Source organism: Sorex fumeus, unplaced genomic scaffold (assembly GCF_029834395.1).
Source record: "Sorex fumeus unplaced genomic scaffold, SorFum_2.1 ptg000002l, whole genome shotgun sequence".
NCBI classification, from domain to species: domain Eukaryota; kingdom Metazoa; phylum Chordata; class Mammalia; order Eulipotyphla; family Soricidae; genus Sorex; species Sorex fumeus.
Window position 1 is genome coordinate 77,181,726 of NW_026606059.1, and position 27,286 is coordinate 77,209,011.

The 27,286-nt window shown below is 36.7% G+C and overlaps 1 protein-coding gene across 50 annotated transcripts in view; it reads right to left on the minus strand.

Annotated features, from left to right (window-relative positions):
- Positions 1–27,286, minus strand: part of RIMS2 (regulating synaptic membrane exocytosis 2) — a 564,867-nt gene that overhangs the window by 155,275 nt on the left and 382,306 nt on the right. For 26 of the 50 annotated variants that reach the window (XM_056111705.1, XM_056111697.1, XM_056111680.1 and 23 more), the window contains 2 exons: positions 14,727–14,777; positions 8,155–8,255 (listed from right to left, as the gene is read on the minus strand). The exons of 16 other annotated variants lie outside the window; for them this stretch is intronic. In XM_056111705.1, the coding sequence (XP_055967680.1) occupies positions 8,155–8,255; positions 14,727–14,777 (152 nt within the window). The remainder of the gene's footprint in view (positions 1–8,154; positions 8,256–14,726; positions 14,778–27,286) is intronic. 8 more of the 50 variants (XM_056111673.1, XM_056111826.1, XM_056111819.1 and 5 more) reach the window with 1 other exon arrangement.

Sequence of the window (27,286 nt, forward strand, 5' to 3'; positions counted from 1 at the left end):
CTCTATTAGCTGATTCATCCGACACGGGTGTTTGTCACCGAAACTGAACTTTCTTGGTAGCCTGAGAGGTGGCATTGCAGTGGCCCTTCTTCCTCCTGCGGCACAAAGCCAGACTGTGAGGGGGCTGCTGTCACCAGCCAGCAGCTCCTGTGAGTGGGCTGGAAACTCAACTTGTCTTCTGCTCTCAAAACATTTCACTGCATCTGAGTCAAGCACTGCTATAAAGGCAAGACTCATCTGCTATTTCTTTCCTCCTAATAAGTATGTGGATTTTCAGGCATATTAGGAATGTGTACAGGGTCAACTCATCTGCACTTTAAAACTCAGTTTTTATAAATTGACTCTCTCCATTTATGTCATCCCCACTTAGGAGGTTCCTTTAGAAACTGCTCCCCATATGCATCTCTGTTAATCACATTCAGACGCTAGGCTCATTTGACATCAACTCTGACACCCCCTTTTAGTAATCTGACTTTGTAATTTCTCTGTACACTTATACTTCCATCTCTTTTATATATTTTTGATTGCTAAGTCATTTCAAGGTCCATAAATTCTTCCCCCTTGAATTTGATTTTCTTTTACTTTGAGATGCATGCTACGTGATCCTCCTTGAAAATAAAAGCACTGTTCGGTGGCATTTGAGTTAACTGAAATTTTTTTCACTAGTTCAATGATTTCTACATTATTTCTTTGACCATGTATGCTTCATTTTGGTGTATATGATTACATTTTCCTTTCTTTTCTTTTTTACCCTTGGTTTTGGGGCCACACCTGGTAGAGTTCAGAACTTGCTCCTGGCTCTGCACTCAAAGATCTGCACTCAGGAATCACTCCTGGAGGGTTGGAGTACTATATTAGGTATTAATAATATTGGCACCATTTATTTTGTACTTTACTAAGTGCTAGGCAATTTATAGACATGTCGATTCTCCCTAATCGTTGTCCTATGAAAGGGACCCCATAGTCTTATTTAGTAAACAAGGAGCTGAGGACCATAAAGGAGGACTCCATGACTACCAGCTGTATTTATGCTGCTAGACACATCTAGATTAGTGTCTTAGACTAGTGCAACCTACAAACATACTTAGAAATAGCTCATTGATGGTGACTCGTAACCAGCCCCAATCTGTCTCTTCTCTTCTGTTGTCCCTATTGCTGTCTCTTAAAAGTCGATTTGAAGCACTTAAGGTTAGCACTGGATAAGTAATTTCCTTTTGAGAAGAGAAAGTAAGGTTCTAAGTGGAATGATTTAGGTGACGGTGATAATCAACTTGACAAAAATATTGTCTTTGACTGTTTGAGATGATTTAATTGGCACTTAGCCTATCAATATAACTTTTATTTGTATAGGGCCTTGATTTTTAAAAAGTAAGTGAAAGTATATATACGCTGTGTTCTTCATATTATAGGATAGTTGAATAGTTTTTGTCTCTTTGAAATAGGTGCTTAAAGGAAAAAAATCAGGGGGAAATGTGACAGTATGTGCAGTGAATGGAGAATAATGCTTTCTTTTTTAAAATTGTCTTCTGTTCCATCTATTAATCTGTTAAATGTGTTGCTAAGAATTTCTGACCCACATCTTAAAAGAACTGGACAATCTATGGGTCATGTTAATTCATTCTAGCAGATTCCACCGGAGAGACAAATAAGACTATAAGACATTGAAAGTAAGGAATTTTTATGATTTTGTTGTAGTTTTAGTAACCTGCATTACTAAAGGAAGGAACAAAGAATTTCCAAAGAAATAAGCTATGAGTTCTAAATAAATATCAAACCAACAAACCTTAAATCATCCTCCATTGAGATTTTTGATTACCCTTTATAAAAATATGATCCAGTCGGAAAGAAAACATAGTATGAGACTAATACCCACAGACAGTAGAAACAAGGGTCAGAAGGACTGGTCCGTGGCTGGAAGCTTGCCACAGGCGGAGACTGGGAGTGGGGTGTGGAAATGCAGTTAGGATAGAGAAGGGACCACTATGACAATGATAGCTGGAATGAAAATGGTAACTCTGAACAAGAACTGAGTGCTAAAAGTATGTAAAGGGGTATACATTATAGCCTGTTAGTACCTGTATTGCAAACCATAATGCCCAGGAAGGGGGGGGTGAGAGAGAGAGAGAGAGAGAGAGAGAGAGAGAGAGAGAGAGAGAGAGAGAGAGAGAAGTGCCTACCTATCCCTATGGTGGGGGGGTGGAGGCAGATATACATTCGTGAAGGAATGCATTTTGTAACATTGTCTGAACCCTGTATAAACATGAATGACTTTGTAACTGTGAATCTCATGATTATTCAATAAAAAATAATTTTTTTAAAAAGGAAAAAATTTAAAAACTAAAAACTATGTTCTGGGCAGGAGGTATAACTCAGTGGTGGAATGCAAGCTTTGCCTTTGCGAGGCCCTGAATTCAATCCCTGGCACCAGAGCAAAGCATCTTTCTTGTAGAGTAAAACAAATGAAATATGACTTAACAAAAATACGTTTCATATAATTAAATTAAATAATCAAATTATCTATCTTGACATTAAGATGTTTCCATATACCTAAAATATTTGACTAATTATGTAATAGAATCATTTAAAAACTCACAGGAGAATAGTAGCCCTTAGGTGAATTATAATTTTCACAGATATATTTAATCAATGAATAAACTTCTTTGAATCATTAAAGAGCAAAGTTAATTCACAGATTTCTGCTGAGAGTAGCATGGATGAATCACTGTTAAGTTGGGTTAAACACTGAAAAGCAAAAGGCCTGAGGGAGGGTCCACCTGCAATGCCAATTCCCAAGAAATCGTTTATACGACCAAATTGGCATCATGGCTTCTGCTGCTCTCTTTACACATAGACTTTATTGTCAAGTTTTACAGTATACGGAGAACAGGCTTAGGAGGACAGTAAGTGTTGATCCACAGACACTGTCAACATGAGTTGCTAAGGACATTTCCTAGTTTTAACTAGAAAGTATTGTTTGAAAGCATTGGTGTCCAGGGCTGGAGGAATTCAGCCTGAAATGTGGGCTGAGGCACTGCATTATAGAGTCAGCACATACCAGCAGGGGAAGTGGGATTTTGCTCTGTACTTTTTTTTTTAATGTGTCAAATATCAGATTCATTAGCTATGATAAACATATCCAATAAAGGTTGTAATTAAAACTATTAGCTTTCAGTAGTCCACTAATATTTTTTATTAGTCTTCATAATTCTTTTTATTTTCTTTTAATTGAATCACTGTGAGATACAAAGCTGTTCGTGGTAGGGGTTCAGTCATACAGTGTTCCAACACCATCCTGCACTCTGTACTTTATAGGGGTTCTCTCTCTTTCTCCCTTTCATTTCCTCAATGCTACTTTACTTCACAGAAATGTGGCGAATGTAGTTTTAAAAAAGTCATGCTCTCTCCACCCCCCAACTTTCTGTGCCTTCCCCAAAAAAGTGGGGCCAGAACAGGGATTTAAGTGCTTGTCCTGCATGTTTTGATCCCTGGTTTGATCCCAGGTATTACATATTATCCCACAAGCAACGTCAGTAGTAACCCCTGAGTACAGAGCCAGGAGTAAAAACCTGAGCACTGCGGTGTGTGGCTCAAAAACAAGTAGAAAAACTTTCCAGTCAATTAGACCCCATCAAAGCTTCTCAATAATGTTCTCAAAATGTGAGGCATGTAAGCTGAGAAGTCTAGCCCACACTATGACTGAGGCTCTGTGTCTAATCTCAGCTATCTCAAATCTGAAAAATCAGATTAGCAATTTATAATACTTTCCATGACTCAGTGGCTACGCAAAATTGGATAAATAGCTTAAACCTTTCTATATCTTAGTTCTCTCATTAGTGTAACAGTTTTTACTCAAGAAATAGGTGTAACAGATCAAAACAGTTGGTTAAAAGGCAAACCATATCTTGGTATTTGTGTATCAAAAGAAGCAAAAAATGAGAATATAATCAAAATATTCTTTATTAAAAAGGCGGGATGCTACTGGAAAATTTAATCTAGGAAACTGTTAATATGGACATTAATATTAACTAAATCTATATAGGTCCTAGGTAGAATAAAAGAACTTGTATAGTTTTCTATTTGATTCATGATAGAGAAGATCATGCTAGGGATGATGGGAGAAAGATAAATCATCAAAGTCAAAAAATAATTTGTAGTGGATTAAAAAAGTGTTGTGTTTTGGTGCCTTTAAAAAATGTCATACCCAAGGGGTTGATATCAAGGATATACAAAGTACTGGTTGAACTCCACAAGAAGAAAACATCCAACCCCACAAAAAATGGGGCGAAAAAATGAACAGAAACTTTCTCAAAGAAGAAATCCGAATGGCTAAAAGGCACATGAGAAAATGCTCTATATAATTAGTCATCAGGGAGATGCATATCAAAACAACAATAAGATATCATTTCACACCACAGAGACTGGCTCACATCCAAAAGAACAAAACCAACCGGTGCTGGCGCGGATGTGGCGAGAAAGGGATCCTCCTTCACTGCTGGTGAGAATGCTGACTGGTTCAGCCCTCTTGGAAAACAGTATGGACAATTCTCAAAAAATTAGAAATTGAGCTCTCATTTGACCCAGCAATACCACCCCAGAGAGGCAAAAATGTATAGTCAAAGTGACATGTGCACTTGTTTGTTCATTGCAGTACTGTTTACAATAGCCAGAATCTGGAAAAAACCTGAGTGCCCGAGAACAAATGACTGGTTAAAGAAACTTTGGTACATCTACACAATGGAGTACTATGTAGCTGTTAGAAGGGATGAAGTCATGAAATTTACATACAAGTGGTTCTACATGGAAAGTATCATGCTAAGCAAAATTAGTCAGAAAGAGAGGGACATAGAAAGATTGCATTCATCTGGGCAATAGAAAGAAACAAAATAGGAGACTAACACCCAAGAATAGCTGAGATACGTACCAGGAGGTTTACTCCATGGCTTGGAGGCCAGCTGCATACTCTAGGGGTAAAGGCAGCTCAGATAGAGAAGGGAGCACCTAATAGAGGGTGTTGGGAGGATCTGCCCAGGATGGGAGAAGCATGCTGAAAGTAGACTTTAGATGGAACATGATTGCCACTCAATTCCTCTTTTGCAAACCACAGCACCCAAAAGGAGAGAGAGAATGGGAGGGAGTGCCCCGCCACAGAGGCAGGGTGGGATGGGAGGATGGGGGGTGGGAGGAATACTGGGATCAGTGGTGGTGGAGAATGGGCACTAGTGGAGGGACAGGTACTCGATCATTGTATAACTGAAACCCAAGCACAAAAATTAGTAAGTCTACAACTGTACCTAATGGTGTTTCACTAATAAAAATTTTTTAAAAAGTCATGCCTTAATAACTTGATTATACTTTTAGATAAGCTAAGTACATAACCCTTGCAACAGAAAAATAGGCAAATATTTGATAATCAAGGGCAAAATTTGTTAGGGAAATTGTGTGAAATTTTATAAAAGTGTGAAATCATCAACTAGTAAGTCTCCATATTTCGCTATCACTTACCACTGATTTCGAACAAAATCCAAACAGAAAGCAAAGTTAACTCATTTACTGAGAAGGCAAATTTGTAAGCAATTGCAATTTAAAAGCAGTAGTTCCCAAAATGTGTATACATCAAGATCACCAAATACGCTGGCCCCACCCCTAGAAAAGTAGTCTGGAGGGGGGCAAAGAGTTGCAACAGCGGGTAGGGCGTTCGCCTTACACGCGGCCAACATGGCCGACCCGAGTTCGATTCCTCCGCCCCTCTCGGAGAGCCTGGCAAGCTACCGAGAGTATTCGATATGCCAGACACAGTAACAACAAAGTCTCCAATGGAGACGTTACTGGGCCCGCTCGAGCAAATCGACAATCAACGGGAGGGCCTTTACCTTTTTACCTTTACCTCTGATGATGTTAGTGTTACAGGTCTGGGAAAATAGTCTTTAAAACATTGCCTTTGAGATATGTAAGAAATGACGTTGCTTAGAATCATTAGTCCTTTCCTGAGACATCCATTTTACTAACCTAAAATAACTAGTCTCAAAGCTATAACTTTGAGACTCTATACATTCATTTGTTAATTGGGATGGTATTACAACTTTATTGGGAAAAAATTGAGCCATGTCTATGGCAGTTCTTTGGTTCATCCTCTTGTGATAACTTTGTCAGGCACCCATAAGAAAACACCATTGCTATTTCTTCGTGGCAACTTAGTCGTTTTCTGTTTGTTTGTTTGTTTGTTTGTTTGCAGGGGGCTCCGAAGCAGTGCTGGGGAGCCCAGTTGTCCCCACAGATGATCAGCCTCATTGGCTAAGGAAATCCAGAGGTGTAGAGAATACCAGGACAAGTGTCTACACTTGGGGGCCTCCAGTGCTACACTGGTTAGGCAGTTTGGAGGTGGGTGGTGATGGCAGGAAGGTCCAGAACGAACCAGGTCTCACTCACTGCATATGCCCTGGTCCCTCTGCTAGCTCTTGATCCTAGGAACTTGCTTTGAGGGCAAAATAAAACATAAAATTGACACAGGTTCCCTTTGATGCTTGTTAGGAAACCCATACATGGTCAAATGCATGCTCCCACATATATGGTCACATCACAAAATACTATGTATTCTCTGCATACACTCAACTTCTGTCTTACCTTGCGTTGTTTTAATGTTCTCTTGCTACACGGTTTTCTGATGGAAATATTAGATGTATTTAAAGAAAACATCTACAGTTCTTCCTGAAGTCTAGTGGAACATAAGCCAATTTATTTAATCTGCACCTATGTTTACAGAAATTTTAATATCCTATTTTACTAGAACTTCACACCTTTATCTTTAAATTATATCAAGTGAATAAATGAGAGATGAAAGTAGAACAGATATCATGAAAGATCAGACCATCGATACAGTGGGACCCAGTAGATAGGAAGGCTTAGATACCATTTCTGATAACAAACTCAAAGGTCACATAGTCAATCATCACCCAACCCATTTCTATGACATTCACCAAATTAATGTAAACTTACTAATATTTTCACTTTAGCAAAATATCTCTAGAAGTTGAAAAGCTGCTGTAAAAAGGCAAGGGTATTTTTATTTGTCTTGAATGTACTCTGGCTGTAGGCCTGTGCCATTGCAGTAATGATATAACCCTCTGAAAATCCTGTATTCACCACACTGGCTCATGTCCTTTGGGGACAAGGATGTTGGTTGGGAAGATGATGCTGATGCAAGAATACCTGCCTCCTCTAACCTGTACAGTGGGGAAACTAGGAACTAGCACTTCCTACCACTCGCTTTCTACCAGCTAAACCAGTTTCACTCCTGTTGATAAATCATGGCTTTCCCATAGAATGGAGTAACAAAAAAAAGGAGTAGAGGGACAAGTAGGAGGGTAATCTAGGTGTCTGTATATGAAAATTCAGACTGCTCTTCTCAAATATATGGATACACAACCACAACACATGACTGCTGTGAGTCAATGACTTAGTCACAGATCAGATAATAACTAAATATAAAACTTTCATTCTCCTATAAAATCTTAACTGAGGGATCAGAACCATGTCATTTCATGACGTTGGACATGAATAAAGTGTGCGACTAAAAATATTTTGAAAATAGGAAGAAAATACTGAAAGGCAAAAGCGATGAAATTGCCCTCTAGTTCCTCCCCTAGCAGACTCATACTTTAGTTGGTTCCCACCAAGTCATTAAAAACTACTCTTCCTAAAAGACCTTTTAAACTCTTTATAACACCCTGGGAGTACGCATTTTGTTTCAATAACTCATTAGTAAATAACATTAAATTAAACCTGAAAAAATTTATATGTAGAAAAAATATTTTAAAATGGTTGTCCTTAAATGTTTTTAAGGTTGTTGGGAGCCCTTATATATTTTATAAAACGAAAAAGTACAAGGGGCTTGTTTTCAGAACATTTATGCGTTTCATTTCTTTCATTCTATAGTTCAGAATCCTCTATTACTTAATATTCTTTTCTTTAATAGGGCAAATTCTGTCCTTAAAAACTGGTACATAAACACATATAGATGTCAGTACTTGATGATTCACGGGCCATCGCATTATATGTTCATGTCTATCTGATCTGCATTCAGCCATTTGAGAGAATCTAGTGGTTTCATAGGATTAACTGGTCAATTTACAATTTTTAAAAAGAAAAATGTCTTGCCTTTGAATGGTAATCTTGTTCCAGTCTGGGATCTGATCCGGCTACCTGTTTGTATTTGTTAATTTTCATTTGGCGATTTCTCTCCTCTATATCCATAGCACCTATCGAGTAGAAAAAAACCCGTAAAATTAATGTTCAGTTCTTATTTCTAAGCCCTACTTACAGGATGTATAAAAAAAAGAAATTCTCGGATGATATTTACTTTCATCTCAATGTCATAGTATTATTTTAGATTTAAAGTATGCGATTTGGTGAATAAAAACATGATTATTAAATACATAAGTGAATTTTACTCTGGATAAAATGAAAATGAATTTCAACAGAAGACAACAGATCTTCACAAGATGGAAAACACTTTCTGGTACATGTATGTTCAGGAGAATATATTTGAGAGCACAGAATTTTACAATAAAGCTATTCAAAGAGCTTTAGATTTTATTCCATCAGTAATTTACTCATTCATTGGAAAAAATATTACATGCCTATTTGGTTTCAAGAACAATTTTATAAATACATTTAAAACCTGTGATTATGAAATGACCCACCATGCCCTATGGATCCCTGTTATCAAGATCTTTTTGAACTGATTTTCTGGAACAAGGGTTATGAAAGAGAAACTTTGAATAACATTTCTGAGAAAACACAATGCCAATAAAGGCACAAAGAATTACTGAAATCAATTCAGAAAAAAAATGGGACTGTAAGGAGGTGAAACAGTGGAGATGGTAAAGCCAGCCCATACAATGAGGTTGGCACTGTGGGAAGGCACCTAGCACTCAAGTGCCTGCTCCACGGGGGCGGGGGAGGGGGGGATTAATATCACCTTGAAAAAAAACCCCACTGGGTATCAGAGAGTTCTCATTGGCAACAGATTTTAAGTGAAATTTTATTAAGATAAAACAGGAAGGAAGTTTCTAAAAAAGACCCGTCACTGGAGTACCCTGAATTTACATTCTCTGTTTTCGAAGTAGAGTAGCACACTGAAACCAATGTTCAATAAAGTGAGTCCCATTTTTGGTTTGATTGGATTGATTCTGTGTTCTAATGCCCACCAAGGAGTCTAAGAATCATGTTTCTATGAGATGAATAAGGCCTAAGTTCCAGGGAGTGCATTTGCAGGAAAGTCAAAAGCACTCAAGGATATACCTTTCAGTCTGCAGAGTATGACAACAGAGTTGTTCACACAGCAAAAATAATTTCCAGATTAATATGCCTATTTTCTTCTACAAACAAGGGAACCAAAAAGATATTCTGGTACCCCAAAATGATGTGACCTGAGAGAATATTAGCTAAATTGGGTGATTTGGAAGTTTTGTCCAACAGTAGTACATAACATTCTAGATATGAATAGCTCCAACAGACAAGTTTAGACATTTAAAATATACATATATAAAATACATACATACATAAATGGAAAGATATACACACATACATAGAAATGCATTTTAACATTTTATAGGTTAGTTTTTCCACATCAACCTCCTATAGAAACTGGACCAAGTCTTTTTGGCTACCAGGTATTAATGTGACATATTGGCTGGGAGTGGAAAGATTTTTTTTTTTTGGCAAAGAGTCCAATAACCAGTACTATAGGTTTTTCAAACCAGAGAGTCTGCCACTATTCTGAAATCTGACAGAAAAGCAGCTGTGGACAGTGCACACAAGATCAGTCTGACTGGGCTCTCACAAAACCCTCTATAAAATAGGCAGAAGGCAGTTTGGGGTGTGGGCCAGAGTATCCTCCTTTAAAGCATTCTGGTTCAATAATAATTTTTAAAGAATCAATTGAGGTTTTGTCTTTATAATGGTTTAAAAATATTGTAGAATCAGGTAATGGAATACATTTATATTCCATCATGAGGTGGGAGAGTACTAAAGGGTATTATTCTGTATTTTTCTATAAGTAAACAAATGCAAATGGAAAGTCATATCACCATTTAATATGTTGTCAACTAAATTCCAATCTCAATCATTCTGATGCAATCTTCCTTAGATGGAAGAAGTCTTGATTAAGGCCTTAACCAATAAGATCTCAAGGACCATCTTAGTACATATATAAAAAGGTTAATATATATTTAATGTATAATTTTTATATATCAATATTATTTTTATAGCTATTGATTGAAGTATTATAAGTATACTGGTAATGATGGCTTCATGTGTACTTAACTTTAAATTCTCTTAGAAGGTGAATTATTTCAACGGTTATCAGACATTCCTGTCTGCAAAATGCTTGACCTAATTGAAACTACCATCCCTTTCCTGCATATTAATCAGCCTACCTCTCTAAATCTGCCTCTGGACAATAATCTTTTTAGAGATAAAAGTATCCTGTTAATAAAAAGGAAGGCCCTAAGAAAATGAGATTCCACTTAAGTGAGTTGATTTTTCTTTGCTTGCCCTTTGCTTTAAGGAAAATCATCCAGAAACAATATTTTCAGGAATGTTATTTTGATTTTAACCAAACTCAATTTTTTTCTTTTGCCTCAGAATAAAAAACAATTTAGAAGAATCAATGGAAACAGAAGAGCTGCTCCCTTTACTTCAGGAATGGGATCCGTAACTGGTAAACTTTTCTCCAACTCTGATGTACTACATGGTACTTAGAAGGAACATAAGTGCAAGTGTTCTAATGTGTGCAGATGTATGTTCAGTCTCCTTTTTCTCTTTCAGATTTATAACATACATTTGCATAGAAAAGGTCATAAAAATTCTGCCATTTGGGTCACAACTCCTGCCCCTGTCCCTCATGTCTGCAAGTTAACAGTCTCAAAAACATATTTTGAACGATATTGACTGAATAGTTTAGGAAGTAAATTTATCTATCTATCTATCTATCTATCTATCTATCTATCTATCTATCTATCTATCTTAGATCATACTTTCTTACATGACACCATTCTGTAAGACATCATAGTAGTGAAATGTGAGCATACTGAACATTTTGTGTTTAAAATCAAATGAAGTGCCAAGACATGTTCAAATTACAGCAAAACTTAACTATGAGATTAACACAACACTTAGAGACTCATTGGACAAACATATTTACCACAAAAGCTTACACATGTTTGCTTCTATTTATTGAAGTGATCATCTACTCAAAATATTCACTGTCCTCCAATTTTAAGGATAATTAAGAATAATTCTTGTTTAATTAATATCCTATTTCATAAATAACAGCTAATTTATTATTCTGTAGGAAGATGTATAATTCTTGAACAACAGGATCAAAATCTTCCCTCAAGTTATCAGCTTTAGCATTTCTATTTGACAGATGACATTTTTATCAAAACTTCCCAATGACTTTCCCAATACTTCATGTAAATTTTACCAGGCTTTCGTTGCCCTCCCCACCATCCCCAGCCCTTTATAATAAATTTAAGGCAAAGATCAAAAAGGATGTCAAATTATCAAATATAGAATTGCTAAAATTATTGACAGTCACTTGATTTAACTAATTTGATATTTGTTTATTCTCACTTAATGTTTTTTATACTCACCCCACATATTACTTAAGGTATTTTTTTATATAAATCATTTAAGAGGTTTACTTTATCTTAAACCTGCACTAGTTTATGTGGTTATTTTTAACTTTATAAAAACTACTGACTGTATCCTGAAAGTCATTCTATTTGAATGCTGGATTGGCAATCAAGATCTTTAAAAAGTTACGGGCAGGGGCCAGAGCAACCCAGTAAGCATAGGTTTTGCACACATGAGGCCCAGGCTAGATCCTGGGCATGGAAAGGTGGGCACTACCTTTCGATAGAGGTAGAGGCCCCAGAGAACAAAGCCTAGAGTAGCTTCTGCGGACCAACAGGTGTGCTCTAAAAACAAAGTGGGATACTGGGATCTGTGGTGGTGGGAAATGGGCACTGGTGGAGGGGTGGGTATTTGATCATTGTATAATTGAAATCCAAGCACAAAAATTTGTAAGCAAGCACAACTGTACCTCATGATGTCTCACTAATTAAAAAAAAATAAAAACAAAGTGTGGTGGGAATTTGCATTCAAAAATAAGGTTGAAAACGCACAGGGAAATCAGCAGCAAGCTCATCCCCTATGCCAAAGCACAGGCTTCAGTATTTACCTGTGCTCTGACAAAGATCACGCTGCATTCACTGCATTCGTGGTTGAGGAGTGCTTCAGTTATTTCTCCTTTGCTTCTCTCCAGACCCACCCCTCCCACCCCACAATCTTCATCTTAGTCCTGACAGATCTCAAAGAGGGACATAGGCAGTGATGCAATTCAACCCTGGGTTGAACAAGCGACCAGAAGACGCAGAATTGCCATTAAGCAGTTTTGGTGACTCCAGCTTGTGATCAGAAGCAAAATGCACTGGTTTTGAAGAGCTGGAAAAACCTTAAGCTTGAGATCAAAGCTCAGAGAACCCCCAAATTCAGAAGAAAAAAACAGTAACAGCAAACCGATTAATTATAGACATCATGGAAGACTAAGATTATTAATCTTATTTAAATCCAGAAACTGCTAGTGAACATCCCAAATCATCCCTTTCTAAACTGCTATATATAAAAATATCTGACTTTGAGTAGAACATAAAGTGCTCCTTTGCAATGAAAAAAAAATTGGCTAAGTGGCTATGGCTCCCTGTTCATGAGAATTTCTGATAAAAATCATCACCTCACTTCAGTAATTCTTCCTTTGACTACTGGATGCTTCCCAAAACTAAGTCTCCCTTTTAATAATTCAAGGCTAGGAACAAATTAATATATTATATTGTTTTTATACTACTCAACAAAATACATCAAAACATTTGGTTTCATAATATACATCATTAATTGGTTTTCTAATTAAATTTAAGAACTAGAGATATTTGGGTAATATCAAGTTTTAGTTAATATTAAAGTATTTCCAACACAAACTTTTTTTTTTCTGCCGGAACCATTCAAATAATTGATGGCAATGCACATTAAGTTTTGCCATAAAAATAAAATTGATTCTTATAAAACACATATAATGCAAACTTTTCTGAGGTACTTCTGTGAATGAAGCTCAAGAAGTATTTTACATATAAAACAATCATTTTTAATTTAACTATATAAGGCTATTGAGGAAAGGAAATAAATTACTTTTGATAATTAGTCTATCAAATACCAGCTAACAGTTTTTTTCTAAGAAAATACACACACTATGAAAGAGGCACAAAACGAGAAACACAAAGAAAATTGAAGAGAGTGACAGAAATCCTGTAAGCTAAATGAATAAAGCTGCACCAGGGTGAGGCAGAGCCTGGGAAACAGAAAAACACAGAATGCATTGAAAAGTTCATTAAACCAGGCAATGTTCCCAACAGGAAGAATTACAAGGGTGATCTAATCTAGAAAAATCTTTTAAATTAGCTAAAGTATAATTGTTTTACTTTGGATATTTGCCCCCTCCACCCTCCTGTGTACAATGACGTGTTTAGGAGAAAAATGAGTAACTTTTTAATCAATTAGTTATTTTTGATTTGTTAGTCACGATTTTTGTATTGCTGAAAAAACAAGATGCATTTTAGAGGGTAAGCTAAATTTTAAGATGATGCAATTCTCCAAGAGAATCAATATAATGGTTATCATGAAAATTTCTTATAAGAAAAAAATGCAGTAACTACTGTCAAAGATGCAAACACAAATTTGATTCATGATTAATAAACTATTCTCCATATATTTTAAGCACTTTGGTGGCTAACAGTTACAGGAAGGGAGAAAGAGCATTTTATTGCCCTATGTGTGAAAACCTGTCCCTGAGTAATTATGTTTTGATATGACAGTTATCCCAGATCACTGTGTCCCACATCTGGGGACTATTTAATGTAGCCAAGAAGATAAACTTCAACTACGACACATTAAACACATCACAAGATTGTGTGGAAATTTGAAAGAAACAGAATAAAGAATTTTAAACATATTCTTACATTTACATTTAGAAATTGAAATGTAAATATACTTAAAAATGTTGATAGTACTAATTAAAAATCATAGAGAATGAAAGTATTCATCATATGAAAAGGAGATAGGGCAGTACTGGAAATAAACCCATATACTTTTCCTTATGTATATTAGAAAGTCATACATTAAACTTCTGTGCTATAACTCAAATATTATTTAAGCTTGCCAGTTAGAACTAAAATTGAGATCTAATTTATAATGTGTACATTATTGCCTTATAAAACTGCAAAATGCTGCCTTATGAAAATGTGAAACATATAAAACTATGTTTAGAGTTTATATTATTTCATATATGAGGAATTCTAACCACTTTCTTGTATAGAAAATTAATAGCTGAAAATTATAGACCTAACATATATAAATAAGATGAAAACACAACATAAGTAGTTCTATACTCAATTTTTGTAATTTTTGCTATTGTTCATGCATGCTATTGTTCATGCATTTTCATATCAGCATTTCTAAGACTCCTAGAGTACCTTAGTTCAAAATAAATGCAGAGAAAGAGAAAAACAAACTGCATTAAAAAGTTCATTAAACCAGGAAGTTTCCCTAGAAATTTTATTAGCTATGATATTAAAATGATAGTATATTCTTGAAAGTAGGAAAGATATTTTTACCTTCTAAGTCAAGCAAAGAGGCAGAGAAGTAGAAATCATTCACAGTAAGAGCTGTTAGGATGGATAGACTATTAAAAAAGGATTCAAACACATATGATCACGTCCCCCAAATAATAATGAAAATGAGAAACAATAATTATAGCTTTGGTTCTTCTCTAAAACATAGCAGAATCACAAGGGAAGTACTAAGGACAGGGAATTAAACAAAAGGGTAATCACGAGTTAAATTAAAAAGTCAGTCTTTAGATATGTATTTTACTTTCTATTTTCAACATTAGTATTCATATAAGATATAAAATCTCTAAATTTCCCTTGAGTTAATATCTTGTTTTTAAAAAGCAGGTTAAAGAACAATCAACTTTACTTTAAAAATTAAAATTTAAGAGCCTATGAAGAAAAAAATATTTTTACTACTGAAATGAAGGAAACATTACTAAATCAGATTATGATTATAAATTGCAAATGTGATGTAAGCTTTCAATGCAAGAACAAACAGAAAAGATTTATAAAAGACCTCCATATGTCCACGGCCATCATCCTAAGAAATGAGTTAAAATATAAAGATGAATAAAATGAACTTACATTACAATAGCATGACTAAAAGAAAATCAACATATTTAAAATTTCATTGCATAATTTATCCACATAGGCTAACAAAAATATTTTACTGAGATATTACAATATTTTAATAGAGGATCACTATTAAGTCATTAAGTTTGGTTACTGTTACAGTGAAAATGGAAATGTTTAGTCATATGTATTTGAAATAGTGCTCATTCTTATATATCTAGTATTTCTCCAAAGAAGCTACTGATAGTTATTATTGGTCAAAGATTTGAGAATGCAGATATAGAGTAACCAATAACAAAGAGTCTAAAATTTCTTCCAATTTCCAAGGAATGCATATTGAATGTTTCACCAACAGAACACATCATGAAATGCTTCAGTATAACACTGAGTGAAGGAGTAAATGTTAGATGGGATCACTGTTAGAAAAAGAAAGAAAAAGATTAGATTAAGAAATATTATGGACAGATTAAACTCAAGACTGGTCTGAATTTCATTCAACCTTTCAAATGAAAGGTTTTCAACCTTTCAACCCACATGAAAGTACCGGTGACAATGAAGATCCCAGTAAAACTGTAATGTAAACTGAATTTAGTCACCATTGACATTAAGTCCATTTTGTGGAAGTGGCTGGAGTGGTTGGAATCATATCCCTAGGGGGTAGAGCCTGCAATGCCGACAAAGAAACAACTAGATCACATCCAGGGGTCCCGAATCCCTGGATTTCTCTGTCCTTGTTCTCTACGAACGGCTCTTGTGTGGGTCTCAATGTATCCTGCACCAATAACCCCCTTTCACTCCAACTTAACTTTAACATTTCTATATTCTCCAACTTCTTTCAGGTCAAGTCTCCATGCTCTGAAGTTAAGGAATTGGGCGTAGTACAAAGGCTAATTCCAGTTTCAAACAGCTCTAGTAAGTTATTGAGCTGATCTGTACCTCAACTTTTGAATCTATAAGGTATAAACAGAAACAGTGTCTGCACAGTGAGCTTACAGAACTTGTAATGGTGAATAATTGATGACTAGAATGTTAATTTCAAACAATTCAGAGGAGTTTAGACTAGGGGACTGAGAAGGTTTTAGTTGGGAATGTTTAAGTCATCACCAGTTTGGGTAACACTGGGCTAAGTGCACAGAGGATCTTCCTGCATCCTGTATAGCTGACCTATTTATATATCTTGTATCTTCTCCAGCTCTCAGTTCAAGGCAACATGTTATATTGCTAAGGCACTTAAGACATAATATCCTCTCTTAGCTTCCTATCCATTTTAAAAGAAAAAAAATCAGCACTATGTACTGTAGTTTAATGCAGGTCTGATATGGGGAAACCTGAGTCTCAAAATTACCAGAAATGTTCTATTTGTTAAATTCACGACTATTCCTCAGCATATCTACGTGGCCTCACTTCAGCATTTCATAGAATTATGATGTTGTCTTTGGCATTTGCCCTTTGACTGTCTGTATTGGCACTTTAATTCAACCATCAGTTCTTTTTTTAACCAGATTATCTTGCCAACTGATCTTGCTTAGGCCATTTTCCAAATATATACAAATACTTCCAAAATGCTAATAATGTTCCCCTTTTCTGTTCCTCAGTGTTCCTCAGTTCCTCAGTTCCTAAGTCCTTAACTTTACTTTCCATTTCAATGTCGAATGCTCCTAACCTTAGTTTCTTGTAAGCTTATGACTTCATTTCTAGTTGTTTCATATCACCCCCAAATGAACATTCCAACAGAACATAAAACTCAGCTTGTCCAAATCAAGTTAAAATGACTTCATTCTGTTCTCCTTCCTTTGTTGGTATCAATGAACATGCACAATCTATTGCTTTGTTCACTGCATTCCCTGTATTTGGAGTAACTATCAATCCTTATTATATTTTCAATCGTTTAGTCATATTTAAGGTAAAACTTACATGTGTTAAAATTTAACTATTTAGATGTAAATTCTATGATATTTGGAAAATGTATATAGGCATGCAATCTCACACAATGAAGATACAGAGAACTCCTATCACCTATAAAGACCACCAAGGTGACCTTGTGATAACTACCCTGCTTGGCAGTCAAGGTAATACTGATCAGGTTTCTATCTGGCTTTCACTTTTTTCCAGTAATGCTTTTAGTTTTTATTTTTGGGGCTTGGGGGGCCACAGTGGTACTCAAAGTCTTACTGCTGTCTCTGTGCTCAGGGATCACTCCTGGTAGTAGTCAGTGACCCACATGTGGCACCAAGAATAGAACCAGAGTCAGTCATGTGTAAAGTAAACAAGACCCTTACCTCCTGTACTGCCCACTGCCCAGATTTTACCCAAATTAGGCATAGGAAATATATACTAACTCATCTTTAAAAAGTAGGTAGAATCTGGAACTCTGGAACTGAATGCTTAGGTTCCTGCAAAATTAGTTCTTAATACTGGGAGTTATGCTAAGAACTGCATGTAAAAAGGTTGTGTCAATGAACCCAAGTGCAAGCTATGGGCTTTACTGTTTTCTCCATTGCATTTATTAGAAAATTCGTACAAGATTATCACCACACGTGTAAGTGACCAAGGCTGCTCTATTCTTCTCCCCGCTTCTCTCTCTTCCTCTTTCAATTACATTATAACCGAATATAAATTCCATTAGAAATTTACTTTTATTAGAGCAATATATACACAAACTCATCCTCACAACTACAACCCAGATCTAAACTTTATTTATTCAAGTCTGTATATATTAAATAATAAATGTTTAGTTTCTTCAAAGAAATGAGTTTTAGAATGTAAAAAACCTTTTAATTATCAGTAAGAATTTAACAGATGACCTTTCTTTCATATAAATTATTCATGATATGATAGTTTAATATACCATTATATTACGTAGAGAATGATTTTACTCTAGCACAGTGAAATTCATAGATTATTTGGCTTTTTAACTTTATTCCAGTATAAATGCTTTGAATTTATATTTCTTAATAAGCAATATTATTGCCAACATATTTAATCTAGAATTGCTTATGATTCTGGATACAAAAATGTTCGGCATTAAAATATCTTTAAAAGGAATTTGAGTAACTTATAATCTGTATAAAAATATCCTTTGGCCACCTGTCAGAGATTTTATTAAGGATTTCTCTAACATAAAGCAACCCTTCCATCTTACAGAAGTTATAGCTCACAGCCTTGGGGTTTTCCCTCATTTTTGATATTTATTTGTTTGCTCTTAAAATGGAGATCCTTTCTTATTTTAACTGGCCATTTGTTTTTATTCTTTGGTTGACTGAAAGCATATGTACAGAAACATAAATGATCAACCTCTGATCTTTCGTCCACTTTTCTTCTAGAGCTTTGCAGGCTAGGATGATTTATTTGACAAGGTGATTCAGATGTTAAGCTCTTAATAATATGAGTTTCTGAGTGCAAACATGTTTCTGAAAGCACTGTTTGCAATTTGTGCTGATTCTGATGTTCTGAAGTTCCTATTTGCCATGTGGACATTGTCTTTTTAGATTTCTTTCTCTTCGTACAAAATTTTTCTTGTTTCAGAGAAAAAGCTATTTATATTTAATTAGAAGATGATTAATTCCCAAAGTAATTTAACTAGAGTTCATTCTGTTGATAGGAAGTATCAGTTAAGGAGCCAAAGTCACATCCCTAATGGGTAGAAGAACCAATATTAGAATTTTGGCCGAGAATTAGGTCTAGGGTTTAGGATTCTCTTCTTGCTGCTGATTCCACTCACCTCTGTTTCATTAGGAAGGAGAGTGTTCAAGCACAGATACAGCAGTGATGCTGTCAGTCTGGGCCTATGTAACAACTATTTCCTGAACAAGCACATGGTGCCTGTAATGCAAATAAAAGGAATTCTATGTGGGTCACTGAAAGCACGCCTACTTATCCCAATGCCAACGCTTTAATAATATCTGGGACCCGGGCTTCAATTCTCCTTCTCAGATTAACCTGTCTACAGGAATAAGTATTTTTTCCACAGCTGGTTTGAAATTCTGGTTTCTAATGACTCTTGTAAAATTATAAAAGAGTCTCACTTAAATAGGTTACTAAATGACTTCCGGGTGTTCTAAAAACTTAAATTAACTTCAAAACCCTCTAAAAATACTAGTATCTCTATTCTACAGAAGAAATTTGTTGTTGCTCTTCTTTTGGAGTCACTCCCAGCTGTGCTTAGGAATCACTCCTGGCAATGCTAGGGAACCTTATGCAGTGCTGGGGATCAAATGGAGTTGGCTGCGTGCAAGGCAAGTGCATTACCCCTCTACTATGTCTCCAGATCTATATAGAAAAAAATTGTGGTGGGTGGGGAGGGGAAGCCACACCCAGCAGTGCTCAGGGAACAATCCTGGCGGGGCTTAGGGGACCATATCTGGTGTCAGGGATTGAACTGGGGGCCATGTCATCCAACACAAGTGCCTAACATCTTGTATGACCTTTCTTGTCCCTTATGTGAGAAATCTTGAGTCAAAGAGAGTGATGCTCAAGAGCACCCAGTGAGTGAACGGTGGTGACATCTGGCACAGGGGTTTCATTCTCTCTCGTTCTCCAATTAACCTGTCGAGAGGGATAAGTATTTTCCCCAAGGCTGAAATTTTACTGCAGAGAGTTAAGGTGAACAATAGCTTAATTAAAATGGGATGTTATTCTACTAAGGTTTCATTACTAGTATTTTTAGAATTTGGCAGTAGCACTGTGGCACTGTCCTCCCGTTGTTCATCGATTTGCTTAAGTCGACACCAGTAACGTCTCACAACAAATTGTGAAACTTGTCGTTACTGTTTTTGGCATATAGAATACATCACGGGTAGCTTGCCAGGCTTTTCCATGCAGGCGAGATACTCTTGGTAGCTTGCTGGGCTCTTCGAGAGAGGTGGAGGAATCGAACCTGGGTCGGCTGTGTGCAAGGCAAATGCCTTACTGCTGTGCTATTGCTTCTGCCCAGAATTTGGCAATAGTATTTTAAATTTAGGAATGATTTTTCCAGTGCGAGGAGTTGGATTTTATATACTGCACTGTACAACTGTCCTCCTGTTGTTCATTGATTTGCTTGAGCAGGCACCAGTAATGTCTCCATTGTGAGACTTGTTGTTACTGTGTTTGGCATATCCAATACGTCTATCCAATAGAGGGGCGGAGGAATCAAACCCGGGTTGGCCAGGCTGGCCGCGTGCAAGGCAAATGCCCTACTGCTGTGCTATTGCTCTAGCTTTGGATTTTATATACATAGGGAATTTTTAAAGTCCATTTCAAACCCCTATTTTAAATATGAACAGCAGAAATGCAAAGACATTGAATTATGTATCTAAGAGCACCCAGTTCAATAGAGGGAACAAGGCTTAAACCAGTTCTCTGATCCTATCTAAGTTAACTTACCCTTTCCTCTATACCAGCCACATGTGGAGAAATGAAGACTCTGTATAACATGTTTGAGTAATCCTACTATTTTAAATTCCAGTAACATTCTTAACTGTATTCTTATATTTAAGTATTTACATTCTTTAGAGAATTAAGTTGGGCTGCAGCGATAGCACAGCGGGTAAGGTGTTTGCCTTGCAAACGGCCGACACGGCCAACACCAGTTCGATTCCTCTGCCCCTCTCGGAGAGCGCAGCAAGCTACCGAGAGTGTATCACCCACAAGACAAAGCCTGGCAAGCTCCTTGTGACATATTCAATATGCCAAAAACAGTAACAAGTCTCACAATTTATTGTGAGACGTTACTGGTGCCCGCTCGAGCAAATGGATGAACAATGGAAGGACAGTGACAGTGAATTAAGTATTTTATCAGTAATAGTTCTCATGTAAGATGTGATGGGTTTTTCTGACCAGACATTTCATTTAAGACTTTTCTTGGTTAAATATCACAGTACCACATAATAAGATGCTAAACTCAAATATAACATATTCCTCTAAGCTACACTGTCTCTTAGAAGACGGCGATTTCAAGCACAGACATAGAGCAAATCTGCCATGACTCCTTATGCACTGAAGGATGTATGTTCTCTAGTAGAATTTTTTTTCTCGTAGGATTTTAGTGTGCTTGGGCGATGCTTCTAGGATGGAAGTAGGATTTTAGTGTGCTTGGGTGATGCTTTCACGATGTAGTGGAATGTGAGAGAATGTGTCTTATGCTTTCATGAATAACAGTGAACTGTCTAAATAAAGGATTTAATTAATGCACAGAAAGTATACAGAATGGGTAGACTGGATGCAATGACAATGCTAGCAAATCCATAACTGAAAGATGTTGGGAACTTTCAGGAGAGGTTCATAGCATTTTTCTTTATAGAAATACATATATATTTATTTATATATATAATACACATGTGAAATTTTCTCTCCAATGATTGTTACTTCTCTGTACTTTTGGGACATAAAAGGTAAAGGTAAAGGCCCTCCCATTGATCGTCGATTTGCTCGAGCGGGCCCAGTAACGTCTCCATTGGAGACTTTGTTGTTACTGTGTCTGGCATATCGAATACTCTCGGTAGCTTGCCGGGCTCTCCGAGAGGGGCGGAGGAATCGAACTCGGGTCGGCCGTGTTGGCCGCTTGTAAGTCAAACGCCCTACCCGCTGTGCTTTCGCTGGAGCGATAGCACAGCGGTAGGGCGTTTGCCTTGCACGCAGCCAACACGGCCGACCCGAGTTCGATTCCTCCGCCCCTCTCGGAGAGCCCGGCAAGCTACCGAGAGTATTCGATATGCCAGACACAGTAACAACAAAGTCTCCAATGGAGACGTTACTGGGCCCGCACGAGCAAATCGACGATCAACGGGAGGACCTTTGGGACATAATGAAAAATTAAACACCTAAGGAAATTACACAGCACTCAACAGGGCATAAATACCAAGGAGAGTAGAGCAGACAGAGCTGAAGTACAGGTGTGTAATAGTATACGCTATTGGACAACTCTTAAAATAATCAGAGAAATGAAACAGAAGGAGGAACCACTAGCATGATAAAAAAATACTGCCATTCTATTAATTTTGAACATTTTCCTTAGAAATCCTATTAGAAAGTTAATTAATAAGTTTATTAAGAATTATAGGATATTAACTGGATTTTTGTGGCATTTCACAATATATACACATCAAATCGGTGTACTGTATACCTAATACTAATATAACCGCTACTCATAATTGTATCTAGAAATTTAAAAATAAATTTAAAACATAAGAATGATTATAATTATAACATAAAATGTGTTACTTATTCCAAAATGTAATTTTATTAATGTTTGAAGTCCTTTCAACTTGAATGACTACATTTTGGAAATCAACATTAGTACCTACCAGACTGATCAGCAAACTATCTAAAATACTATTGTAAAAATTTTTTGAAAAAATTTTATCAAATCACCATGGATTATAAAGGTACATAAATTTTAAAATTTTTGAAGTAGCAGAGAACCATCATAATAAAATAATAATTAGTTAATAAAACATCATAATTTCACTTATCTAAGGCATTAGTAAGAGACATGGCTCACAAACACAGTTCTGAACTCTCCTATGGCTGAAATTGATTATCCAAGCTCCATACAGTCCATGCAGATGTGAAGGAATTCTGAAGTTTTGTGTAATGGCAAGTTGAATTTGAAAGTAAGAGATGTACTTTCATGAAATTCTCCAAAAAGTATATTTTTTAAATTGTTGTTGTTATTGTTCCAATGTGTAGAACTCCAAGCAGTGTCTGAGAGACCCAGGGGCCACTCCTGGCAATTCTCAGTCAGTCCCTGGATATGGCACTTGTCAGAGGGTCCTGTGATGTCAGGGAATGCCAGGACACCCTGGTGGTGCTGGGGAATATGCAGGACTATACTGGCAGTGCTTGGGGTCCCTGCAGTGCTGGAGATAGAATATAGATCCTGAAAAAGCAAACTATGTGTTCCTGACCCTTGTGTTGTCCGCTTGGTCCTCAAATAGTCTCTTTTAAATATGTGGTGTAGGGGCTGGAGTGTGATAGCACAGCGGGTAGGGCGTTTGCCCTGCTTGCAGCTGACCCGGCTTCGATTCCCAGGATCCCATATGGTCCCCTGAGCACCGCCAGGGGTAATTCCTGAGTGCAGAGCCAGGAGTAACCCCTGTGCATCGACAGGTGTGACCCAAAAAGCAATAAATAAATAAATAAATAACTGTGGTTTATTTCTTAAATTAAATGGTTGTATAAAATTTTAAAGGTAAAGGTAAAGGCCCTCCCGTTGATCGTCGATTTGCTCGAGCGGGCCCAGTAACGTCTCCATTGGAGACTTTGTTGTTACTGTGTCTGGCATATTGAATACTCTCGGTAGCTTGCCGGGCTCTATGAAAATGAAAGGTATAGACTAATAACACATGCTACTTCTCATTTAAGACAAAATTAATTTCATGAATAGCAAAGGTTAAAAACTAGGAATCACTCCTGGAGGTGTTCAGGGGGACCATGTGGGATGCCGGAGATTGAACCCAGGTTGGCCGTCTGCAATGCAAACACTCTGCCTCAGTACAATCACCCAGCCCCACAATTTCACTTCTTATCATCTACCTCAAGGGTCCCAAACCTCAATTCTGAAAAGACATTTGCGCTGCTACGCCCAATGCAGCACTAGTCACACTAGTCCAAATCTGAAATAACTCGAGTTTCTAAGAACAGATGAGGAAACTGCGGTACGTGTACACAAAGGAATACTACTCTGTGCTAAGAGGAAATCATGCAATTTGCTGCTATATGCTGCATCTGGAGACTATCACGCTCAGTGAAAGTTAGTCAGGAGAGCGAGGAACAAGTAAGTTATCACTCTGAGGAGTGAGATACAAAGAAACATAGTAAGGGAATAATAAAAGGCCAAAGACAACCTGTGTTTACACAATTGAGCTTCCCACTGGGTGGGTGGTGGGGGAAACATTGGCAAAGCCTGCTAGAGAGTGGACTGCCCTACTCTACGTATGACATGCCATCCTTAAGACTGTAAATCACGGTGTCTCAAACAAAAGTGTTTAAAAATCAATAGTGTGTTGCTTCAAAATGTGTGATCAATAACTCCCCCCATTACCTGGAATTATTTAGCTTTGACTATATTTGGATTTACTAATACAAATGGAAGGTTGTATGTCTGAGATTAATAAAGGACTACAATATGTCTGGGAAATGATTAGCCTTATAGAATATTTTTCCATGAGGTTGAAGTATTAATGAGTATGGTTGATAAATAAAAGCAACCAACAAGTATTCATCAGAGGTTTGAATTAAAGGTTTGTGATACTGGCTACATTTTATTTATCACAAACTCCAGTTTTTGAAAGACTTAACTTTATCATTTGTTAAGCAAGTGAAACCTATTCGAATTGTTATGAAATTAACTATTTTCTCTTCTGAAATGATCTTCTCTTTCTCTGAAGCCCTTCTCAAGCCCTTCTCATTCCTTCGCTCTCACTCTCCCCTCTTCTTTCCTTCAGATCAGAATGCACTAGTCTTCGTTTATCGCCGGACTCTGGAGTCTATGAAATCCTGAACTCAGTGGGGGTCATCCAGACCTAGCCTCACTAACAAAGTTTAGGCTGCTACCCCCAGGAATGTGTAAGTCATTCCTCAGTCCCCTCCCACTATGATAAGGCTCTATAGCCACAGCCAGAGTTCATAAGCTTATCTTAGAAAGAGTTCAATTTATGTTTACTGAGCAAAATAATTTAGCACCTAATTACTGAATGATAAAACATTCTCTTTTCTGCAAAAACTTAACCATTTCATCTATGTTTTTGATAGCCTACTTTCCTTGGAAAGTTGCTTCCATTGCTAATCTCTGCATCTTTCAATAAAATTCTATTTCCTTTTAAGCATGTCATGAAAATTTCTTTGTTCAACCAATTGAATTCCATTTCCCTAAGCTTATTAAATTCCTTATATTTCTTCTTGTCTTCTTCATTCACCATATCACTGTCATCCCGTTAATTGTTGAATTACTCGAGCGGGCGCCAGTAACGTCTCTATTCCTCTCAGCCCTGAGATTTTAGCAGCCTCTTCTTACTTGTCTTTTCCCAATGAGTGGAGGTTCTTTCAGGGTCAGGGGAATGAGATCCATTGTCAATACTATATTTGGCATATCGAATATGCCACGGGGAGGTTGCCAGGCTCTGCCCATGTGGGCAGAATACTCTTGGTAGCTTGCCTTCTTCATTATTGAATTAAATAGTTCATTCCTCCATTTCCCAGCCCCCAGTTTTTCTCTTTTTTTCCTGGTGTACGTGTGGTGTTGAGCACTGAAACTGGGCCCGTTCACCTGGGGGCCTATGCTCCATCACTGGGCTACATCTCTGGTGCCAGCATCCACCTTTACTTAGCATTTTCTATGGGTCCTATCAGTCACACCTATCCTGTTCTTCTTTCTAGAATTCTTCCCACACTGGTTAGAGACATCCTGTGGATTCCCAAACTTATTCCACTTAGTTGAATTTCCTATACCCTTAGCCTTATCAAAACTCTCATTTCACTTTAAAGTAGTTTGGATAGAAAAATGACTTTTCAATAAAACATCCATTAAAAAGCATTTTGAAGGGAAACAACACCAAACCTTAAACTATAAAGGCTAAAAATGTATTGTCAGCACTCTTTCTGTTCTACATTGCTGCTTCTACATGTCTTCTTATATGTTTTTGTGTAAAACCTACTCCTTTTATGTTCATGTATTTATACTTTCTTGCTACTATTCTCTATTTCCCAGGCAATTTTCTCCATATATTTTCTATCAACCTCAGGTTTTTAGTGACTTCTACACATGTATTAAAATTCCAATATAATTTTAGTTGAAAAACTTTTCCCAATATTTTCTTCGTTTTCTCAAACTATAAATCCAGGATCCAGCTAAGAAACTCTCCCCCAGAATCAAACCCTGGAACTTTAGACTTTTAGGAATTGTCTAATATCTGAACATTTACATATGATTAAGTAAATTCCTGATAATAACCAACTTTTTTTGCTTCTATTCACTTAATATTTCTACAAATTTCAGTTCTCTCATTAAACTTCATTCCCAGTTCACTGAAAACTCTACATCTAAATGTAATTTAACAAGACAATATGACCAGAAAACTCTTATCTAACTTGAATATCAATTTCCTTTGCTATTTACCCTCAACACTTGCAACCTCTTCTCCTCTTCTCCTTCTAAAATAACTGTGGACAAACTTCCAAACTTAGATCCAAATGATTGTGTCTGCAATGTACTGAGAATAAAACAGCGCTGAAGATAAATGCCATCACAAACTTAGGCAATTGATTAACCATTCTATAAATCTTTGAAGAGTTCTTTTCCCCATCACTCATGGTAGCTATCCCCTCCCCCCTATTTTTTTGGTCTTTTTTTCTGGGTCTTACCCAGCAATGCTCTGAGGTTACTCTTGCTCTGCACTCAGAAATTACTCCGAGCGGTGCTCAGGGAACCATATGGAATGCCAGGGATCAAATGAGGGTCAGCCACATGCAAGGCAAACGCCCTACCCACTGGACTATCACTCCAGCCTACTAGCTTCCCTTAATTTTGTAATCGCACCAAGGCATCAGGAAGCCTCATCTGTAGTCATCTTTATTTTCTTTTAGAAAATTTTTCCTTTCTCTTCACCCTAACTTCTACCCATCACAACTTCACTGAAATGAATTAGAGAAGATCACTGCTAATAAATTTTATCATTTTGCAATATATTTCTGAAATTTTACTAACAAAATCCCCCAGAATTCTTTATTGTTGAATATTAAACCCTTTTTGAAATACCCTTTTTTTAAACCCTTGAATCCTGTTCTTTTCTGAATACTATTTTTGAATACAGATTTTGGGTGATTCTTTCAGCACAGTTCTCTCATCCAGAATTTTGATTCTTGGTTTTCTTTATATTTATGGTTTTGACAATTCATTCTATTAACCTTAGTGCTGATCCTCTAACCTAATCTATACTTTGAGTCTAGACTTCTCACTTGAAATCTAGACCCATATAGCAAATCACCTCTATTATATATTTATACATGAATAC